At 65.7% G+C, this 15,625-nt stretch overlaps 2 protein-coding genes across 3 annotated transcripts; one reads left to right on the plus strand and one right to left on the minus strand.

Moving 5' to 3' along the window:
• The first annotated feature begins 1,788 nt into the window (after positions 1-1,788).
• Positions 1,789-8,134, plus strand: LOC141743280 (rho-related BTB domain-containing protein 2-like). The gene is made up of 9 exons (XM_074587053.1): positions 1,789-2,121; positions 2,321-2,424; positions 4,283-4,468; positions 4,572-5,503; positions 5,885-6,003; positions 6,312-6,462; positions 6,716-6,804; positions 6,956-7,061; positions 7,143-8,134. Exons 1-9 carry the CDS (start codon positions 1,930-1,932, stop codon positions 7,310-7,312), a joined length of 2,049 nt encoding a protein of 682 aa, XP_074443154.1. The 5' UTR covers positions 1,789-1,929; the 3' UTR covers positions 7,313-8,134.
• A 91-nt stretch (positions 8,135-8,225) lies between these two features.
• WDR54 (WD repeat domain 54) lies at positions 8,226-15,624 on the minus strand. 2 transcript variants are annotated; one of them, XR_012587004.1, is made up of 11 exons: positions 15,569-15,624; positions 15,100-15,325; positions 14,109-14,171; positions 13,950-14,016; positions 13,488-13,544; positions 13,041-13,168; positions 10,925-11,025; positions 10,581-10,743; positions 10,314-10,388; positions 9,592-9,818; positions 8,226-9,506 (listed from the first exon to the last, which is right to left on the minus strand). XR_012587004.1 is itself a non-coding variant. In XM_074587054.1 (10 exons), the coding sequence occupies exons 1-10, from the start codon at positions 15,586-15,588 to the stop codon at positions 9,687-9,689; spliced, it is 1,032 nt and encodes a 343-aa protein (XP_074443155.1). In that variant the 5' UTR covers positions 15,589-15,624; the 3' UTR covers positions 8,226-9,686. The 2 variants fall into 2 exon arrangements, 1 of the variants encoding a protein (XP_074443155.1); XM_074587054.1 differs by having other exon boundaries at positions 8,226-9,818.
• Position 15,625: the final 1 nt, after the last annotated feature.

The raw sequence follows: 15,625 nt of genomic DNA on the forward strand, positions 1-15,625 counted from the left end.
GTGCTGTGAAGTGGGTCCCACACTGGGACGCAGGTGCTGTGCAGGGTCCCACTGGGATGTGGGTGCAGGTCCCAAGGTCCCGATGGCTCGTGGGCACTAAACACAGGGTCCTGCGCTGGGATGTGGGTGCTGTACTGGGGTCCCGTGCTGGGACATGGGTGCTTTGCAAGGATCCAGCACTGGGAAGTGCATCCCACATCGGGATGTGGGTGCTGTGGCAGGATCAAGCACCGGGAAGTGGGTCTCGCACTGGGATGTGGGTGCTGTGCAGGGTCCCACTGGATTGTGGGTGCAGGTTCCAGTGTCCCCATGGCTCGTGGGCACCGTACCCAGCGTCCTCCACTGGGACGTGGGTGCTGTGCATGTCCCAGGGGAGCAGCACCCGGGACTGCGGGCAGGATACGGGAGAGGGATGCAGGATGCTCAGCTCGGGCTGGGGCTGGCGTGGGGGGGGGGGGGTCCCGTCCCCCCGTCCCCCGTCGGGCGCCAGCTGCCCTGTCCCGGCGGAGCCGCGCTCGGCCCGTTCCCTTATTTGGTCACCGCGGCCTCCAAATCCCAAAGCCCCAGAGAGGGAAAATATTTGCAGCAGCTGGAAAATGGGGCCTTGGGGCTGGGGACGTCCCCGGGCCCCCCCTGCCCAGGGTGGGCAGGGGGGGCCCGGGGACGTCCCCAGCCCAGGGCCAGGTGCCACATGCCACCCTCCATGGGGGTCCTGGGGGTCCCAGAGGAGGGCCACGGGTGCTGGTGTGCCAGGGGTGGGGACACAGTGCTGGCGCAGTGGGTGTGGGGGGAGTCCTGGGACCTGGCAGCATGTCACGGGGTGGGGGGGGGGGACAGGATGGGACCCACGGTGGGCACAGCCCGCTCCTGCCCTGGGACCTGGGCGTGGGGCCATGGGGCTGGGAGCAGTGCTGGGGGACACAGGGGAGGGCTGGGGACATGGGGCAGTGCTGGGGGACACAGGGCTGGGGACGTGGGGCAGTGCCGGGGGGTACAGGGCAGTGCTGGGGACATGGGGCAGGGCTGGGGGACATGGGGCAGTGCCGCAGGCTGACGGTGCTACTGGTGTCACTGGTTAGTACTGGAGCGCTCTGATGTCACTGTTTTCACCCGCGCGTACTGGTACTGGTGGTTCATACTGGTGTGCACTGGTGTCCCTGGCGTCACCGTGGTGAGTGAGAGGCGGGCGCTGGCTGCGCCGGTAGTCCGGTCTGCGGGGGGTGAACGGTGTCACAGCTGTCGCTGGTGTCACAGTTGTCGCTGGTGTCACTGGGGTTGCTGGTGCCGCTGGTGTCACAGCTGTCACTGGTGTCACTGGTGCCGCTGGTGTCGCCGGTGTCGCCGGTGTCCCCGGTGCCGCCGGTCCCTGCCCACCCCGCTCCCCGCTCCCGGTCCCCCCGTTCCCCCCCGCCCCGTCCCCGTCGGGGGTGGGCGGGGCGCGGAAGAGAGGCGTGTCCCAGAGACCCCGCCCCTCCCGAGGGGCGTGGCCTCCGCGCGCGGCCGGCCGCGAGGGGTGGGGTAGGGTGGTGGTGGAGGGGGGGTGGGGGCCCGGTCACGTGGCGCGCGGCGCCCCCTGGCGGCGCTCCTTTGTCCGCGCGCGGGCGGGGCCGCGGCGGGGCGGGCGCGGATTGGCGGGGGGGTGGCGGGGCGGGGCGGGGCGAGGCCGGCGGCGCGGTCGCGGATTGGCGGGCGGGGCGGCGGGGCGGTGCCGGCGGGGCGGGGCGGGGCGGCGGGACGGGCGCGGATTGGCGGCGGGGCGGGGCGGGCGGGGTAACGGGCCCGGGCGGCGGCGGCGGCGGCGGAGCGGGCATGGGCGGGGGGCGGCGCTGAGCGCGGCCGCTCCCTGCGGGGCCGCTGCCCGGGGGCCCGGTGTGTCCCCGCCGGTGCCCGGTGTCCACGCCGGTGCCCCCGGTGTCGCCGCCGGCGCCGATGGACCTGGACGTGGACTACGAGCGCCCCAACGTCGAGACCATCAAGTGCGTGGTGGTGGGCGACAACGCGGTGGGGAAGACGCGGCTGATCTGCGCCCGCGCCTGCAACGCCACGCTCAGCCAGTACCAGCTGCTGGCCACGCACGTCCCCACCGTATGGGCCATCGACCAGTACCGCGTCTGCCAGGAGGTGCGGGGCACCGGCGGCACCGGGGGGGGCGGCAGGCACCGGGGGGGAGGGGAGGGGGGGGCGGGAGCGCCGAGCAGCCTGAGCGGGGGTCGCCGGGGCCGGCGGCTGTGGAGCGCTCCGGGGGGTGCCCGGGGGCGGGGGGCGGCTCTGGGGGGGTCGGGACCGGGGCGGTGACGGCGGCGCTGCCTTGTCCGGGCAGGTGCTGGAGCGCTCCCGGGATGTGGTGGACGAGGTCAGCGTCTCTCTCCGCCTCTGGGACACCTTCGGGGACCACCACAAGGACCGGCGCTTCGCCTACGGCAGGTGGGACCGCGGGTGCCCCGACTCCCTTCACCGGCACCCCGAGCCCTGCCACCGGCACCCCAGTCCCTGTAATTGACACCCCGACCCGCCTCTGGCACCCTGATCCCTGTCACCGGCACCCCCACCCACCATTGTCACCCCGATCTGCCACTGGCACCCCCACCCCATAGCCCTGCCCCAGCCCTGCCCGTCCTGGGGGACATGGAGCCGAAGGGGCCCTTTGGGCTCTTGCCAGCGCCCAGAGAGCAGCTCTGGCACCCCAAACCCTCGGGGGGGGCTGTGAGTGCCCCCACCCCCCCAGCTGGGGGGGCTGCTTTCGGCACCCTGGGGGCATCATGGCTTCAGCTCGGGCAGCAGCGGGGCTGTGCGCCCCAACAGCCCCCTGCCCCGGGTGCTCATGGCTTCCTGGGAGGACCCGGCACCACCCATGCCAGGGCTGCCTTTTGGGGTAGGGGGAGGCTCTGGGGTGCTGATTGGGGTGCCTGAGGCCCCCACCTCCCTGGGGGCTGGGGGGGGGGGGCAGACCCTGGGTGAGGGTCCCATCCCTGCAGGGGCTGAGCCCCCTATGCCGTGGGGCAGAGCCAGGGGCCCTTTCAGCTCGATAAGTCACCCCACAGAGGGTCCTCAGGGCTGGGTCCCTCCGTGGGGGCTGCTGGCACGGCAGTGGGAGAAGCCTCCGGGCTGTGGCCGAGCGGTCACTGGCCCTCTGGCCCCCCCTGCTCCCTGGGCTGTAAACACCCCTGTTCCCCGTGGCCGCTGACACGTCCGGGCTCTTATCACCCGCTGCACTGTGCCAGCGCGGCTCGGTGCGCTCTAATCTCCCCTCAACACTGCTCCGGGGCCAGGGGCCACAGTGGCCCCACAGGCTGGGGGCACCCCTCGCTGGGGGATATGGAGGGCTGCCCCTTCCTGGGCAGCCCAAGGTGCTTGGTGCTGCCCGCCCCACCGAGGCTGCTGGTTCCCACCCTGCAGGGTGGTGGGTGCCACGTCCCGGCCCTGGCTGGCATCGCCTGTGGGTGACCGGCAGCTCCTGTGCTGGCCGGGGGCCCGCGGGAGGCGGCGGGTGGCGTCTATCTTGGTCCCTGACACGGGCCCGTCTCCAAACGCGCCTCCTGGTCACGTCTCGGCAAGGCGCAGACTAAAAACAAACCAGGTCTGGGGACACGTGGCTGCTCCCGGCCGCCTTATAAGGCGCCGGGGGTGGTGGGGACCTGGGCGCTGCTGGCACCTCCCGCACGTCCCCTGTCACCTTGCCCAGGGAAGCTCCCCTGAGCCACTGGCAGTGCCGGCGCAGGGCTGGGATGATGGGGACAGCGCGACAGCCCCACGCCGGGTGCTGGGAAGGGGTTTGGGGTGGCCGGGCAGGGTCCCTGCAGCCCTGTCCATGCCGGTGGCTGGCACCTACTCCAGCCCTCACCCAGTCGCTCTCTGTGGGCTTCTCCTTGCACCCACTTGTGCTCGGCCACTGCCCCAGCACTCTGTGGGGTGTTTCTGGGGCCAGCACAAGCCCCATGCCGTGCTGAGACAGTCCTGTGCTGTACCCAAGCCGGGGCAGCCCTTTGCTTGGCTGACCATGGTGACTCAGAACCCTCAGCTGCCTCCCTAGTCCCAGCTGCCCCTGTGCGTGGCCGTGGGGCTCCCCATGGCCGTGGGGCAGAGGGGTGGGGGTGTGGGGTCCTGGAGTGGGGGCAGCTGGCTCCAGCGATGGGTGTCCCTGGACAGGGATGGGACCTCAGTACTGTTTCTTGAGCCAGAGGAGGTGCAGGGGGTGGCCTGGGGACACAGAGTGACAGCAAGTCACGCAGGGGCAGGGCTGCCCTCACCCTCCTCCTCCTCCTCTTCCTCCTCCCGGCCGCAGGTCGGATGTGGTTGTGCTCTGCTTCTCGCTGGCAAACCCCAACTCCCTGCGCCACGTAAAGACGATGTGGTACCCTGAGATCAAACACTTCTGTCCCCGGACGCCCATCGTGCTGGTGGGCTGCCAGCTGGACCTGCGCTACGCCGACCTGGAGGCTGTCAACCGAGCCCGCCGCCCCTTGGCCAAGTGAGGCTGCTGTTCTGGGTGGTTGGGGGGTGGTGGGACCAGGGGGCTGGCTGGAGACCGGGCCCCTCCGCATGGTGACATGGCCCTGCTCTGTCCCCCCCAGGCCCATCAAGCCCACGGACATCCTGCCCCCGGAGCGGGGCCACGAGGTGGCCAAGGAGCTGGGTGTGCCCTACTACGAGACCAGCGTGGTGGCCCAGTTCGGCATCAAGGACGTCTTTGACAACGCCATCCGGGCCGCCCTCATCTCCCGCCGGCACCTCCAGTTCTGGAAGTCCCACCTGAAGAAGATGCAGCGGCCGCTGCTGCAGGCACCCTTCCTGCCCCCCAAGCCCCCACCACCCGTCATCCAGATCCCCGACCCGCCGGCCAGCCGCAGCTGGGGCCCCGCCGCCCTCTTCTGCACCCCGCTCTGCGCCGATGTCGTCTTCCAGCTGCAGGGCGGTCAGCGGGTCTTCGCCCACCGCGTCTACCTGGCCACCTCCTGCTCCAAGTTCTACGACCTCTTCACCCTGGAGGGGCCGCGGGGGGGGTCCAAGGAACCAGCTGCCCGCACCAAGAGCCTGGACGGGGAGCGGGGGGTCCTGGCCGAGGGGGCGCACACCCCGCTGCGGACTTCCCAGAGCGATGACACCCTGCGGCCGGTGGCGGGGGACGGCGCGGTGCCCAGTGGTGGTGGCAGCCGTGACCTGTCGGCCTGGGGCCGCGGCTTTGTCAGCATGCGCTGGGAGCTGGTGGCTGACCCGGTGGCTGGGCGGGAGAAGCGGATGGCAGTGGTGTGCATGGACCAGCGGGTGCAAGCGGAGCCCTTCCGTGCCGTGCTGGAGTACCTCTACACCGGGCGGCTGGACCAGGCCCGCAACGACCTCATGCAGGTGGCCACCATTGCTGAGCTGCTGGAGGTCTTCGACCTGCGCATGATGGTGGCCAACGTGCTCAACAAGGAGAGCTTCATGAACCAGGAGATCACCAAGGCCTTCCATGTCCGCCGTGCCAACCGCATCAAGGAGTGCCTGGGGAAGGGGGTCTTCGCAGGTAGGGTGGTTCCTGGCTTGGGATGGGGGCAGAGGGAGGGTCACAGGGGCTGCCCGGGCTGGGGACATCACCCAGTTCCTTCCTCCCCCTCCAGCCAGGAGTCCTGGCTCCCACGGTGTCCTGTGGGTACCCAGAGTCCCAGACACTGTAATCCCCCTCCCACCACTGAGACCATTGTGCTCTGGGGTCCCAGACCCCTCATCCCTTTCCCGTGATGTCCCTGGCAGCCATGTGGCAGTGACACGCTCCCTGGCATGGGTCAGCCATGGGGGGGGCTGCAGGTGGTGCCTGGGGTGTGTGTCCCTGGACCAGCCGTGACAGGGGCTGGGGTGGCCGAGGGGCGCCTGTCCCCACACTGAGGCCATCCCCTTGCCGTTCCAGATGTGGTTTTCCGCGTGGACGACGGGGCTGTGCCGGCACACAAGCCCCTGCTCATCGCCGGCTGCGACTGGATGATGGCTATGTTCCGGGGGGCTTTCCGGGAGAGCTACGCTGCCGAGGTGAGGGGCTACAGGAGGGGGACAGGGACGGTGACGGTGGGAGGGGTGTCCCCGACGCTGTGCCATGAGACTGCTGGGAGAATGGGAGTCCCTTGGCAGCGCCAGCTCTGCCCAGCTGGCTCGGACCCCCTGGGCTTGGCACGCATGAGTCCTGCTTTCCCTCTTCTTGCTGGAGAGAAAGCGGGGAGCCGTGTGGGGCGGGAGGGCTGTGCCAGGGCAGGCGCTGCCGGTGGCCGGGCACAGTCGGTTCTCCCGCAGGCTCTGTGTGCCGGCCCCCCCCGCTACACCCAACACCCCCTGTCCTGCAGGTCTCCCTGCCCGGCACCAACTGTGCCTGCCTGCGCGCCGTCCTCGACTTCCTCTACACCGGCGTCTTCACCCCCACGCCCGACCTGGATGCCATGGAGCTCCTCATCCTCACCAACCGCCTCTGCCTGCCCCGGCTGCAGGCGCTCACAGGTGAGGCCCAGCTGCCCCCACCCCGCCCTCCCCCAGCCCCTGTTGACGTCACCTGTCAATACGATTACGTCACTGCGGGGATGGGGATCGATGTGTCCCCAGTGAGTTATTAACGGGGTGCTTATGTAAGAGCCGGAGGAGCACGGCTTACCCCTGGGGCGCAGCCCGGCTTGCCGGGGTGCACGTCCCCAGCGTGCGCAGCCCCCCCCGCCCCAGGGCACTGATGTCCCCCGTGTCATGTCCCCCCCCCCAGAGCAGTACGCTGTGGACGAGCTGCTGCGAGCCTTCATGCAGCGGGTGGAGATCGATGAGCAGGTCATCATCTACCTGGAGATGACGCAGGTAGGTGGGGGGTGTGAGCCCTGCGGCTGGAGGGGAGGGGGGACCCACAGATCCCCACGGGGCAGGCGGTGGCGGGGCTGGGGGGTGTCGGTGGTGGGGTGTGTTTGTCCGGGGGGGGACATGACACTGCCATGCACCGCTCTGCCCACAGTTCCACAACGCCCGGCAGCTGGCCGCATGGTGCCTGCACTACATCTGCACCAACTACAACAGCGTCTGCCGCCGCTTCCCCCGGGAGATGAAGTTCATGTCCCCAGGTACGGGGCTGGGGGGATGAGGGCAGGGACACGGGACGCGGTGGGGGTGCCGTGACAGGCTCTGATGCCGTGTCCCCGCAGAGAACCAGGCGCACTTTGAGCGGCACCGCTGGCCGCCGGTCTGGTACCTGAAGGAGGAGGACCTGTACCTGCGCTCCAAGAAGGAGCGGGAGCGGGAGGAGCAGCTGCAGCGCAAGCAGCACACCCGCAGCAAGTGGTGCTTCTGGCGGCCATCGCCCCACGTCTCCTGAGCTGGGGGGGTACGGCTGGGCTGGGGGCCGCCTGCTTGGCCCCTCTCCCTGCCAAGGGCTGCCTCCCCCCCGGCTGCGGCCCGTTTACACCCCCTCAACCCCGGCTTGTTTACAGGCGCTGCCGGACGTCGCTCGCTGGGTCACGGCCTGTCCTCCCCGCTGTCCCACCGTGCCTTTCCCCGGCGCGGGAGCGGGGCCGGCCATGCCGAGCCGTGCTGTGCCGGCAGGGCCCCCTCCGCCCCGGCCAACGCTGGTGCTACCTCTGACCGAGCAGTATTGTGGGGCTGGGGGCAGGCAAGGAGCTGGGGGGGGGCTCTGCCGGCCTCGTCCTCCTCCTGGGGACTCCCCCACCCCGTGCCGGGTGCTCCCCCGGGAAGGGCTCTCTGGTGCTGTATTTCCCCCCTCTCCAACAGAGGCGGGTGGGGGGCCAAGCTGTGAGTGGGGTGCAGGGCAGGAGGGTGGGGTGGGCGTGGGGGTCCCTGGGTGCTTGTATGGCTGTAGGAGCTGCTCCTGCCTGGGGGGAGGGCAGCCTGCCCCCCCCCCGCAAGCTCATCTCTGTGCCTTGGACGTGCCCCTGCAGGGCTACGGGCTGTGTCCCGGTGTTTGAGGGCTATCGTCCCCGGCCTGGGGGTCCCGGGGTCCCCGGGCTGAACTGCACAACTGTTTTTACACTTTTTTACCCCCATCCCATGAGCACACCGGCCCTCGGGCCCCCCTCCCTGCCCCCAGGGCCCCCCCCAGCTGCCCCAGCACTGTGAGGGGGACTGCCCATGCCTCTCAGCATCGGCTGTTTTAACCTTTAATAAAGCCTTTTGTAACGGGCCTGGACTCTGCTCTTCTCCCCCCCCAGCCCATGGTGCTCAGCCATTAACCCCCCCTCCCCGCCACCGCGCAGTAAGGAGCAACACAGGGTGGGGCTTCATTCAGGTGTTTTTATCATGGGTGGGGTGGGGAGTACACGGCCGATGAGGGTGGGAAACAGGAGTGTGGGGTCCTGACCCACAGCTGAGGGGGGAGATATAGCACGTGGCGGGGGTATAGCATGGGGTGACTGACGCTTACGTGGCGGGGAGCAGGGGCCCTAGCTCATAGGGGGGATATGTTTTGAGGGGGGGAATGATAGTGGGGCACACAAGGTGGAGGTGGGTCTGTGCCCCATAGCTTGGGGTTGGGCAGCAGAGGGGGAGCTGGATCCCTGGCTGCAGCCTTTGCCCCAGTGTAGCAGGAGGGGCTGGGAGTGGGGGAAGCCCCCTGGCCAGCATCTCTCCTCCCTTCCCCCAGGGCCTGTCCTGCGCTGAGCTCACCCTATGGCACAGGGCTGGGGCCCTCTGTGCACCCCTGGTCCCGCAGGGCCCTCGGAGCGGAGCCAGAGGCCGAGCTCATCCCTGGGGACACATCAGCTCCTGGCTGCGGGAAGGGATGGGGACAGGAGGGCTGGGGCAGGGCAGCCCCTGGGGGAAGGGGCCAAGGCAGAGCCAGGGGGAAGCCCAGGCACAGCATCTGCTCCAGCAGAGCTGGTCTGGGCAGGAGGTAGTGTGAAAGCCAGCTGAGGAGGGGCGCAGGGCGAGAACAGGGGGACAACATGGCAGCAGCGTGGCTCTGCTGCAGTGACCTGGGGGACTATCCTTGGCAGAGAGCACAGTGCAGCTGCCTCTGCCTTTTCCAGCCCAGGAGCACAGCTGTGGCCCCACACATCTGGCCAGCAGCCTTGGGGATGCTAGGTCCCACGGGGACCTGTGTGTCCCCACGGCTCCCTGGGGAAGAGGCTCCTCTCCTCCTCCCAGGTAACTCTGCTGCCCCAGGGTAGGGTGGCTCCATGGGTGCTGCACCCACGAGGCGCCGCCACACCGGCTGGGACCAACTCCTGAGGCTCTCCTGGCCGGAGCAGCGTGTAACACAGGTTCGCCCTGGAACCTCTCCCGTCTGAACCAGAGCTGCCGCTGGGAAGAGGGGAGCCGGTTCTGTTCCCAGCCACGCTGCCTCTGCTGCCTCCTTCCCTCCAGGAAGGGCTGGGGGGGCGGGTGGGAGGACAGCACCTGGCCCAGGGACCCGCAGGGCTGCGGAGTCGGGTCCTGTGTAGCCAGAGCAGCTCCAAGCCCATGTTCCCTGTGCACGGATGTGCCACGCTGAGGGCAGGTTTGCTTTGGGAGTGAGGGGATCCTGGCTCAGCTCCACCTTCACACAGATTTCCACCCTGTTGGGGATACAGCCCTGTGTCGCTGCCAACAGGCCCCATGGAGCAGAAGTCGGGGGGGCTGTGCTGAACCCCCTTTGCTTACGGTGGCTTGGTGCCGATGCACTGTGGTGCAGGGGTAGCCCGGCTCTCCCTGCGTGGCCTCAGCCCTGCCCCTGGACAGACCTCACGGCTTGCAGCCTACACCCGGCCGTAGCGGAAGATCTCGTTCAGGTCGTAGCCGGTCACGGCGAAGGAGTTTCCCTCGGGGTCACAGAAGCGGGCACCGCAGACCTGGGTGTCGGTCACACACTCACCGTGGCAGTGCTCGATCTGCAGCGGGGAGAAGAGCCAGAATGGTGGCACAGGCTGAGTAAAGTACAACCCACCACAGCCAGAAGCCCAAGGACCTGCCTCGGGTCCCTGCCCGCCTGTAGAGGCATTACCTTAGGGCAATAGGCAGGCAAGGGACCATGGGCATGTGGCTGGGCCAGTGGGCCATGGCTCGAGCTTGCCATTTCAGGAGCACAGGAACCATATCCTGGTCAGACAGAGCAGCCTTCCCGGCTTGTACCTCCACCAGTCCAGGACAGGACCGGGGATCACAAGCAGGAGGAAGGAGGACAGCTGTGCCGCCCCATGGCGGCTAAGACTGGGCCCAGCTGGGCTTCCACCGAGCAGCAAGCCCCTCTCTGTGGCCATGGTGCCTCACTGGAGGCTGCAGGACAGAGCAGCACCTGTGCCACGGCCCCACGGGGCAGCGACAGCTTGGAGTGCCATGTATTTGCCATATGCTCCCCACTGAGGGCTGCCGCTGCCCTGACTCACCTCGACATCGTCGGTGTCCGGGTTCCTGCTGAGCTTCCAGACGTGAACAAAGGAGTCCTCTGCGCCCGACAGCAGCTGCAAAGGGAGTGGGACAGAGGCTGTGGGACCAGGAGGATGGAGGGACGCCACGGGGACGGCAGCACCGTGTCCTGGGGCAATGGAGCAGCTCCTGCCTGGCCATCCACAGGCTGCCATGCTCCAGGCTAGTGGGATGCCGGGGCAGGATGCTGCACACAGGCCGGGTTGCCCTACCACAGCCAGCCATACCTTTCCTGTCTCCGGCGCCAGGTCCAGTGCGTAGATCCATCGAGCGTGAGCGTTGACCTCGGCACGCAGGAGGCCTGTTGCTGCCTCATACAGCCGAATCTGCCCGTTTCCATAGCCAGCAGCCACGACCCCGTTCCACAGCTTCACGGAGGAGCAGGTGCAGCTGGGAATAGGGCCACGTTTCACCTCCTCCCCTCTCAGCTGCAGACCCGCACACCAGGGGCTGGCGCCGGGTGTCCCATTCCTGCCACCCTCCCATCCCTCGTGAGACACCGACCAGGGTTGTCCGACACCACCCGTCGATGGGACCGCACTGTGTCATTCCATTTGCCCCCCGGACTTACCCAAAGGCCGGGATTTTGCTGAGCAGGGTGAACTCCTCTCCTGTGCTCCAGACACACAGGGCCCCAGCGTCATCAGCTGTCACCAGGTCACCAGCCCCATCCTGTGAAGCAGAGGTGGGTCAGCCTCCACCCTGGCACCACTCATGGGGCAGCCTGCTCCGCCGCCGGCAGTGAGCAGCTGATTCACACCAGGCAGAAGGATTTTGCTGCCCCAATTGCCTGTGCCGCTAAAGTTGCTGCAAAGCAAAGCCAGAGCCCGCAGCAGAACAAGCTTAAAGTTTAACAGCTCACAGAAACTGCTGACACGTTTTGTGAACAAGCAAGGCTTGGCTGGGATCACACATGGGCATTTCAGTTTAAACATGTTCGTGTTTGGCAATGCTAATTACACATAGGATAAAAAATTTCTAGGAAGAATTACTGCATTCCCTCCCTCTACACCCAAGTCCCGACACTCTTCTCCTTACAGGCACCTGGGATTTCACACGCCAGGCCCCGTCTCTCGCTCGCTAGAAAGCCTTTAACAAACCACGGTGCAGAGTCCAAGAGAGGCGCATTAGAGGACAGTCACTGCAGACAGGGGTAGATGACAGAACAGCTTTCACGTAAACAAGCTCCATATCCAGGCTAATTGGGAACCAGTTCTAAGCAATTAATTGTTCAGGGGAGTCCCAAACGCAGAGAAAGTTAAACGTAACTAATTAGAGAAAGTATAAGAAAGTGTCCTCGTTATGAAGGAAGCAGCCAATAATGAAGAAGCCAATTAGTGTGTCTGCAGAGATGTTGACCAGAGTGAGCTGAACTGAAGGAAGACCCATCCCGGGCCCAGACTGTGTTCTGTAATCAGGTGAAGTTATCTCGTCTGCCACGAGAAAGGTCACTGGTAGCGCTGACATCTTGGGTCGGTTACCTCCCTCCACTGGCAAGGGGAAAAGGTTTGTCCCTTCAGCTAGTGCCCAGGCATGGCTCTGCCCTTGGCTTCCTCATCCCCCTGGGCGCCAGCACCCTGGGCCTGGCCTGGGGAGGAGAAGCAGGTCCTGTACCAGCAGCCAGCACCTTGGGATGGCTCTGGAGACACCAGCAGGACATGTTCTGTGCCCTCTTCTCGCTGCATTCCCACAGGGAGGGTCTGCTGCAGTAACTCACTGCTCTAATGGCAGCAACTTTAATTTTAGAGTGGGCTTATTCGTGACCAGTTTTGCTCATTTTTTCTTGTACCACAACTGGACTTTAGCTTCAATAGCTCTTCTGTGCTCCAGCACGCACCCCGACAGATCACGGGATACTCTGGGCTGGGAATGAGCTGCGTTCCCACAGCCACGCTGTGTTGGGGGATCAGCTCCTTCACCTTTGTTGCCCCTCTCTGCTTTAGCATTTGTGTTCCCAGAGCCTGGGTAACCAGGACTGAGAGTCAGCTGAAAAACATGGAGACTAAGGTGCTAAGAAGGCAGAGACTGGCTGAACGCCAACGGAAACTGGGACGGTGGAATAACTGATGGGGTGGCTGCTCCCAACTGCTGGGGAATCAAAGGGAATAGCCCTGAAATACCAGTGTTCAAGTGCAGAATTCTGAACTATACTTGACTCCAGTTTGCCTTGCCTCGAGGTGCCACACTAAGCCACAGTAGGATGGCCTGCAGGGTCTTTGGAGTGTGGGCTGAGGAAGTGGCCATCCCAAGCCACCTCTTCCCCCAGATGTATCCCAGCTTGACAGGGTAGATCCCCTTCAGGCAGAGACAGCCACAAAAGCCAATGTCCCTGGTGAAGGGAGGGAAAGCAAAGCCACCCTCCAGTCTCCTGCACCGTGGAGAGCAGCCAGCTCTGGGGCAGCTCTGCCACATCACAGCCTCTCCAGACCTTGCCTGCAGCAGGGATTGGGATGGCCACGGAGAGCACTGTCTTCCAGGGTGAGGGGCTGCACCCTGGAATTGGCTCAGCCACAGCTAGGACCTGTGTAAACCTCAGCTTCCCAGAGCTGACACCTGCAAGGCGTTCCTGAGACAGCTGTGGGGCTGAGGGAACAGCTGGAGTCCGTACTGCTCATCCACCCGCCACCAGGGACCCCACCAGCTCCTCTGGCCCAGGTGGCTGCCAAGAGCGCTGACCCCACACATACCGGAGCCTGGCCCAGCTCTGCTGCAATGTCGGTGATGGCATCGCGGTGCTGCTCCAGGATCTCGCTCACTGTGATGTTCGTCCCTTTAGGGGGGATGTCAAACACCAGCACCAGACCAGAGGATGTCCCTGCGGATGGAGCAGAGGAGGCATCAGCTGAGGCTCATTCCTCTCCATCCTGGGAGTGAGCCTCCAGCTCTCACCATGCCTACAGCCATGCCCCTCGCACCCCCTGAGACCTGCTGCCTACGTGAGGCTGCTCCTGATAGACACTGCTCGCAGGCCTGCCCCTCTCCTCAGCACAGATGCTCCCACAGAGCAGCTCCAAGGCCAACCCAGCCCCTTCAGCTGATCCCGCGTCATTACACCATCCCTGGGTCCCACTGACGTCCCCCCTCAGCACCACCCTCCCTTCTCATCCTTCCTCAAACTCCCGGATTTGGCTCACCCACGCAGATGAAGTGTCCGCCAGCTGCAGCAATCCCTCGAGCAAACACTGCTTGTCCTGAAAGGAAACCAAGAGCCGGGCATGACCTGCGGCAGTTTTCAGGAACCGGGACACTGGTGCAGCAGTGTGACGCACCAGGGTGCCCATTCGAGTTTCATCTTTAGGGCTAGTCCTATAGCTGCCACACTGGGTCCCTTCCAAGCCCCTTCGCAGCTGCCTCGGGCCCCTGTCAAGCCAGGATCAAGGAGACAGGGTGACACTATGACCTCTTCCAGACCCTTCTGCTAAGCTGCTTTGAAGGACTGTCCTGGCTCAATCCTAACCAGACCCAGCAGCAAGGCTGCTGGGGGTCTCTAGACCACGAGGAATCAAGCTGCACTACAGGAATCACACACGTCTGGGGAAGGAGAGCAGGCAGAGGGGCTGGGGAGCTCCTCGCTGTGCTCCCACCATAGGATTTACCTGGAGGATGCTCCGTGACATCCAGTGCGTGCCAATAAACCATGATGGAGCCATCGGACTCATACATCTGGAGAGAGAAAGCAGCAGGGTGAGGCCCAAGAGGCTCATCCTCCCAGCATCGTGACTTCGCTTCTCACCCTCAGCAGAAAACCATCTCACCTGAATCCCTTTCTGAGAGGTCAGCACCAGCAGGACCCGTGACGGCAGGACACACCAAGCAGCCTGGAAGGAAAGGCAGCTCAGTAGAAGTCCAGCAAGGGGGAAGATGGGGCAAAAGCTCTCCCTGCCTTCCAGGGGAGGGACAGTCTGAACTTATCCACAGAGGTGTTTGGGTTTCCAGCCCCTCTCATGAGTTACAGGAGGTGGCTCCCTATTGTCCTCAGGGACCTCTCCAAGGTCTCACAAACCTTTCTGGTAGGCTCCTTCCCTCTCCCCATCCCTGTAATTAGGACACTGCAGGCTCCTGCTTCTGTCCCAGCAGCTCTACAGCCATGCACACTCATCTGGGAAGGCCCTTTCTCCCCTCTCTGTAGCTCTACTGCCTCCTCCCGTTTGGGCCTTGTGGTCAATGGGTCTCATCTGCTCAGGTTAGAGCAAGTTTGCATTAAAGTGCAGACCTCTTCTTACACCAACACACCCTGCTGAGGTGAGCATCATCCTCATCAGGGCACAGAAAGCAAAAGCAAAGACCAAGAGACAATGTCATGGCAAACCCCGGGTGCCCCTTGTCATGCTGCACTCCCCTGTCCAGCTCCCACTGGCCCTGGTGAACCCACCGCCAGCACTGTGCTCCCTCCACCCAGCACCAGCACTCTATGCAGCTGCCCCTCCCTGTCACCTCCTCTGCAATCATGCTGGGAGCTGTTTATCGGTTTACAGCGTTACTCTGGCTCCATTTCGGAGGCAGCACGGCACTCCTTATGGCCTAGGCTATGGAGCCTGCTTCCCATTAGGGGAGCAGGGCTGTCTAAACAGCTGCTGCATGTCACAGCCCTCCTGGCGTTGGAAAGGTGGCAGCAAGAAGACAGCAACTAATGAGCCTGCCAGCTCGCTCTCCCCGTGGGAGGCTCTGTCAGGCAGGGCCTGAGCTGTACAAGCCAGCACGGAGGACACCGTGGCCCAAGAAGGGGTGCGGGCACACTGCCTCTACCTGGGTGAGGACGGAGGTGCTGACGGCCATCCCGCCCTCCTTCGCCTGCAGCTGGCGGTGGGAGAAGCCGAGCCCGTCGGTGGCGGCGCTGACCACGTTGACGCTGGGGCCGTGCACGGCGCTGAAGCAGGCGAGCTGCCGGCCGGGCAGGCGCAGCACGCTCAGGTTGTTGTACAGCGCCGCGCTGCTGCTCTTCAGCTGGATGCTCTTCTCCTTGCGGTACATCCTGCGGGAGACGGGGCAGCTCCAGGGACACGACACCGGGGCAGCCCCTGGGACACCGGCCGCGCACCGCCCCCCCCAGCAGAGGCCCAAGGCTGCCCCTGCCCCAGCGCCCTCCCCGTACCCCCGCCAGGGCCCCCCGTCCTTGGGCTCCTCCCCGTCTTTGGATTCCCCTTCAGGGACGCCCCTCCGTGCCCCCATCCCGCCCTCCCGGGACCCCCGCCATCCCCGCTCCTTCCCCGCTCACTCGGTGTCCGCTGCAGCCATGGAGACGGCGTCGCGGCGTGATGACGCACGGGCGCCG

This window comes from Larus michahellis, chromosome 5 (assembly GCF_964199755.1).
Source record: "Larus michahellis chromosome 5, bLarMic1.1, whole genome shotgun sequence".
Taxonomy (NCBI): domain Eukaryota; kingdom Metazoa; phylum Chordata; class Aves; order Charadriiformes; family Laridae; genus Larus; species Larus michahellis.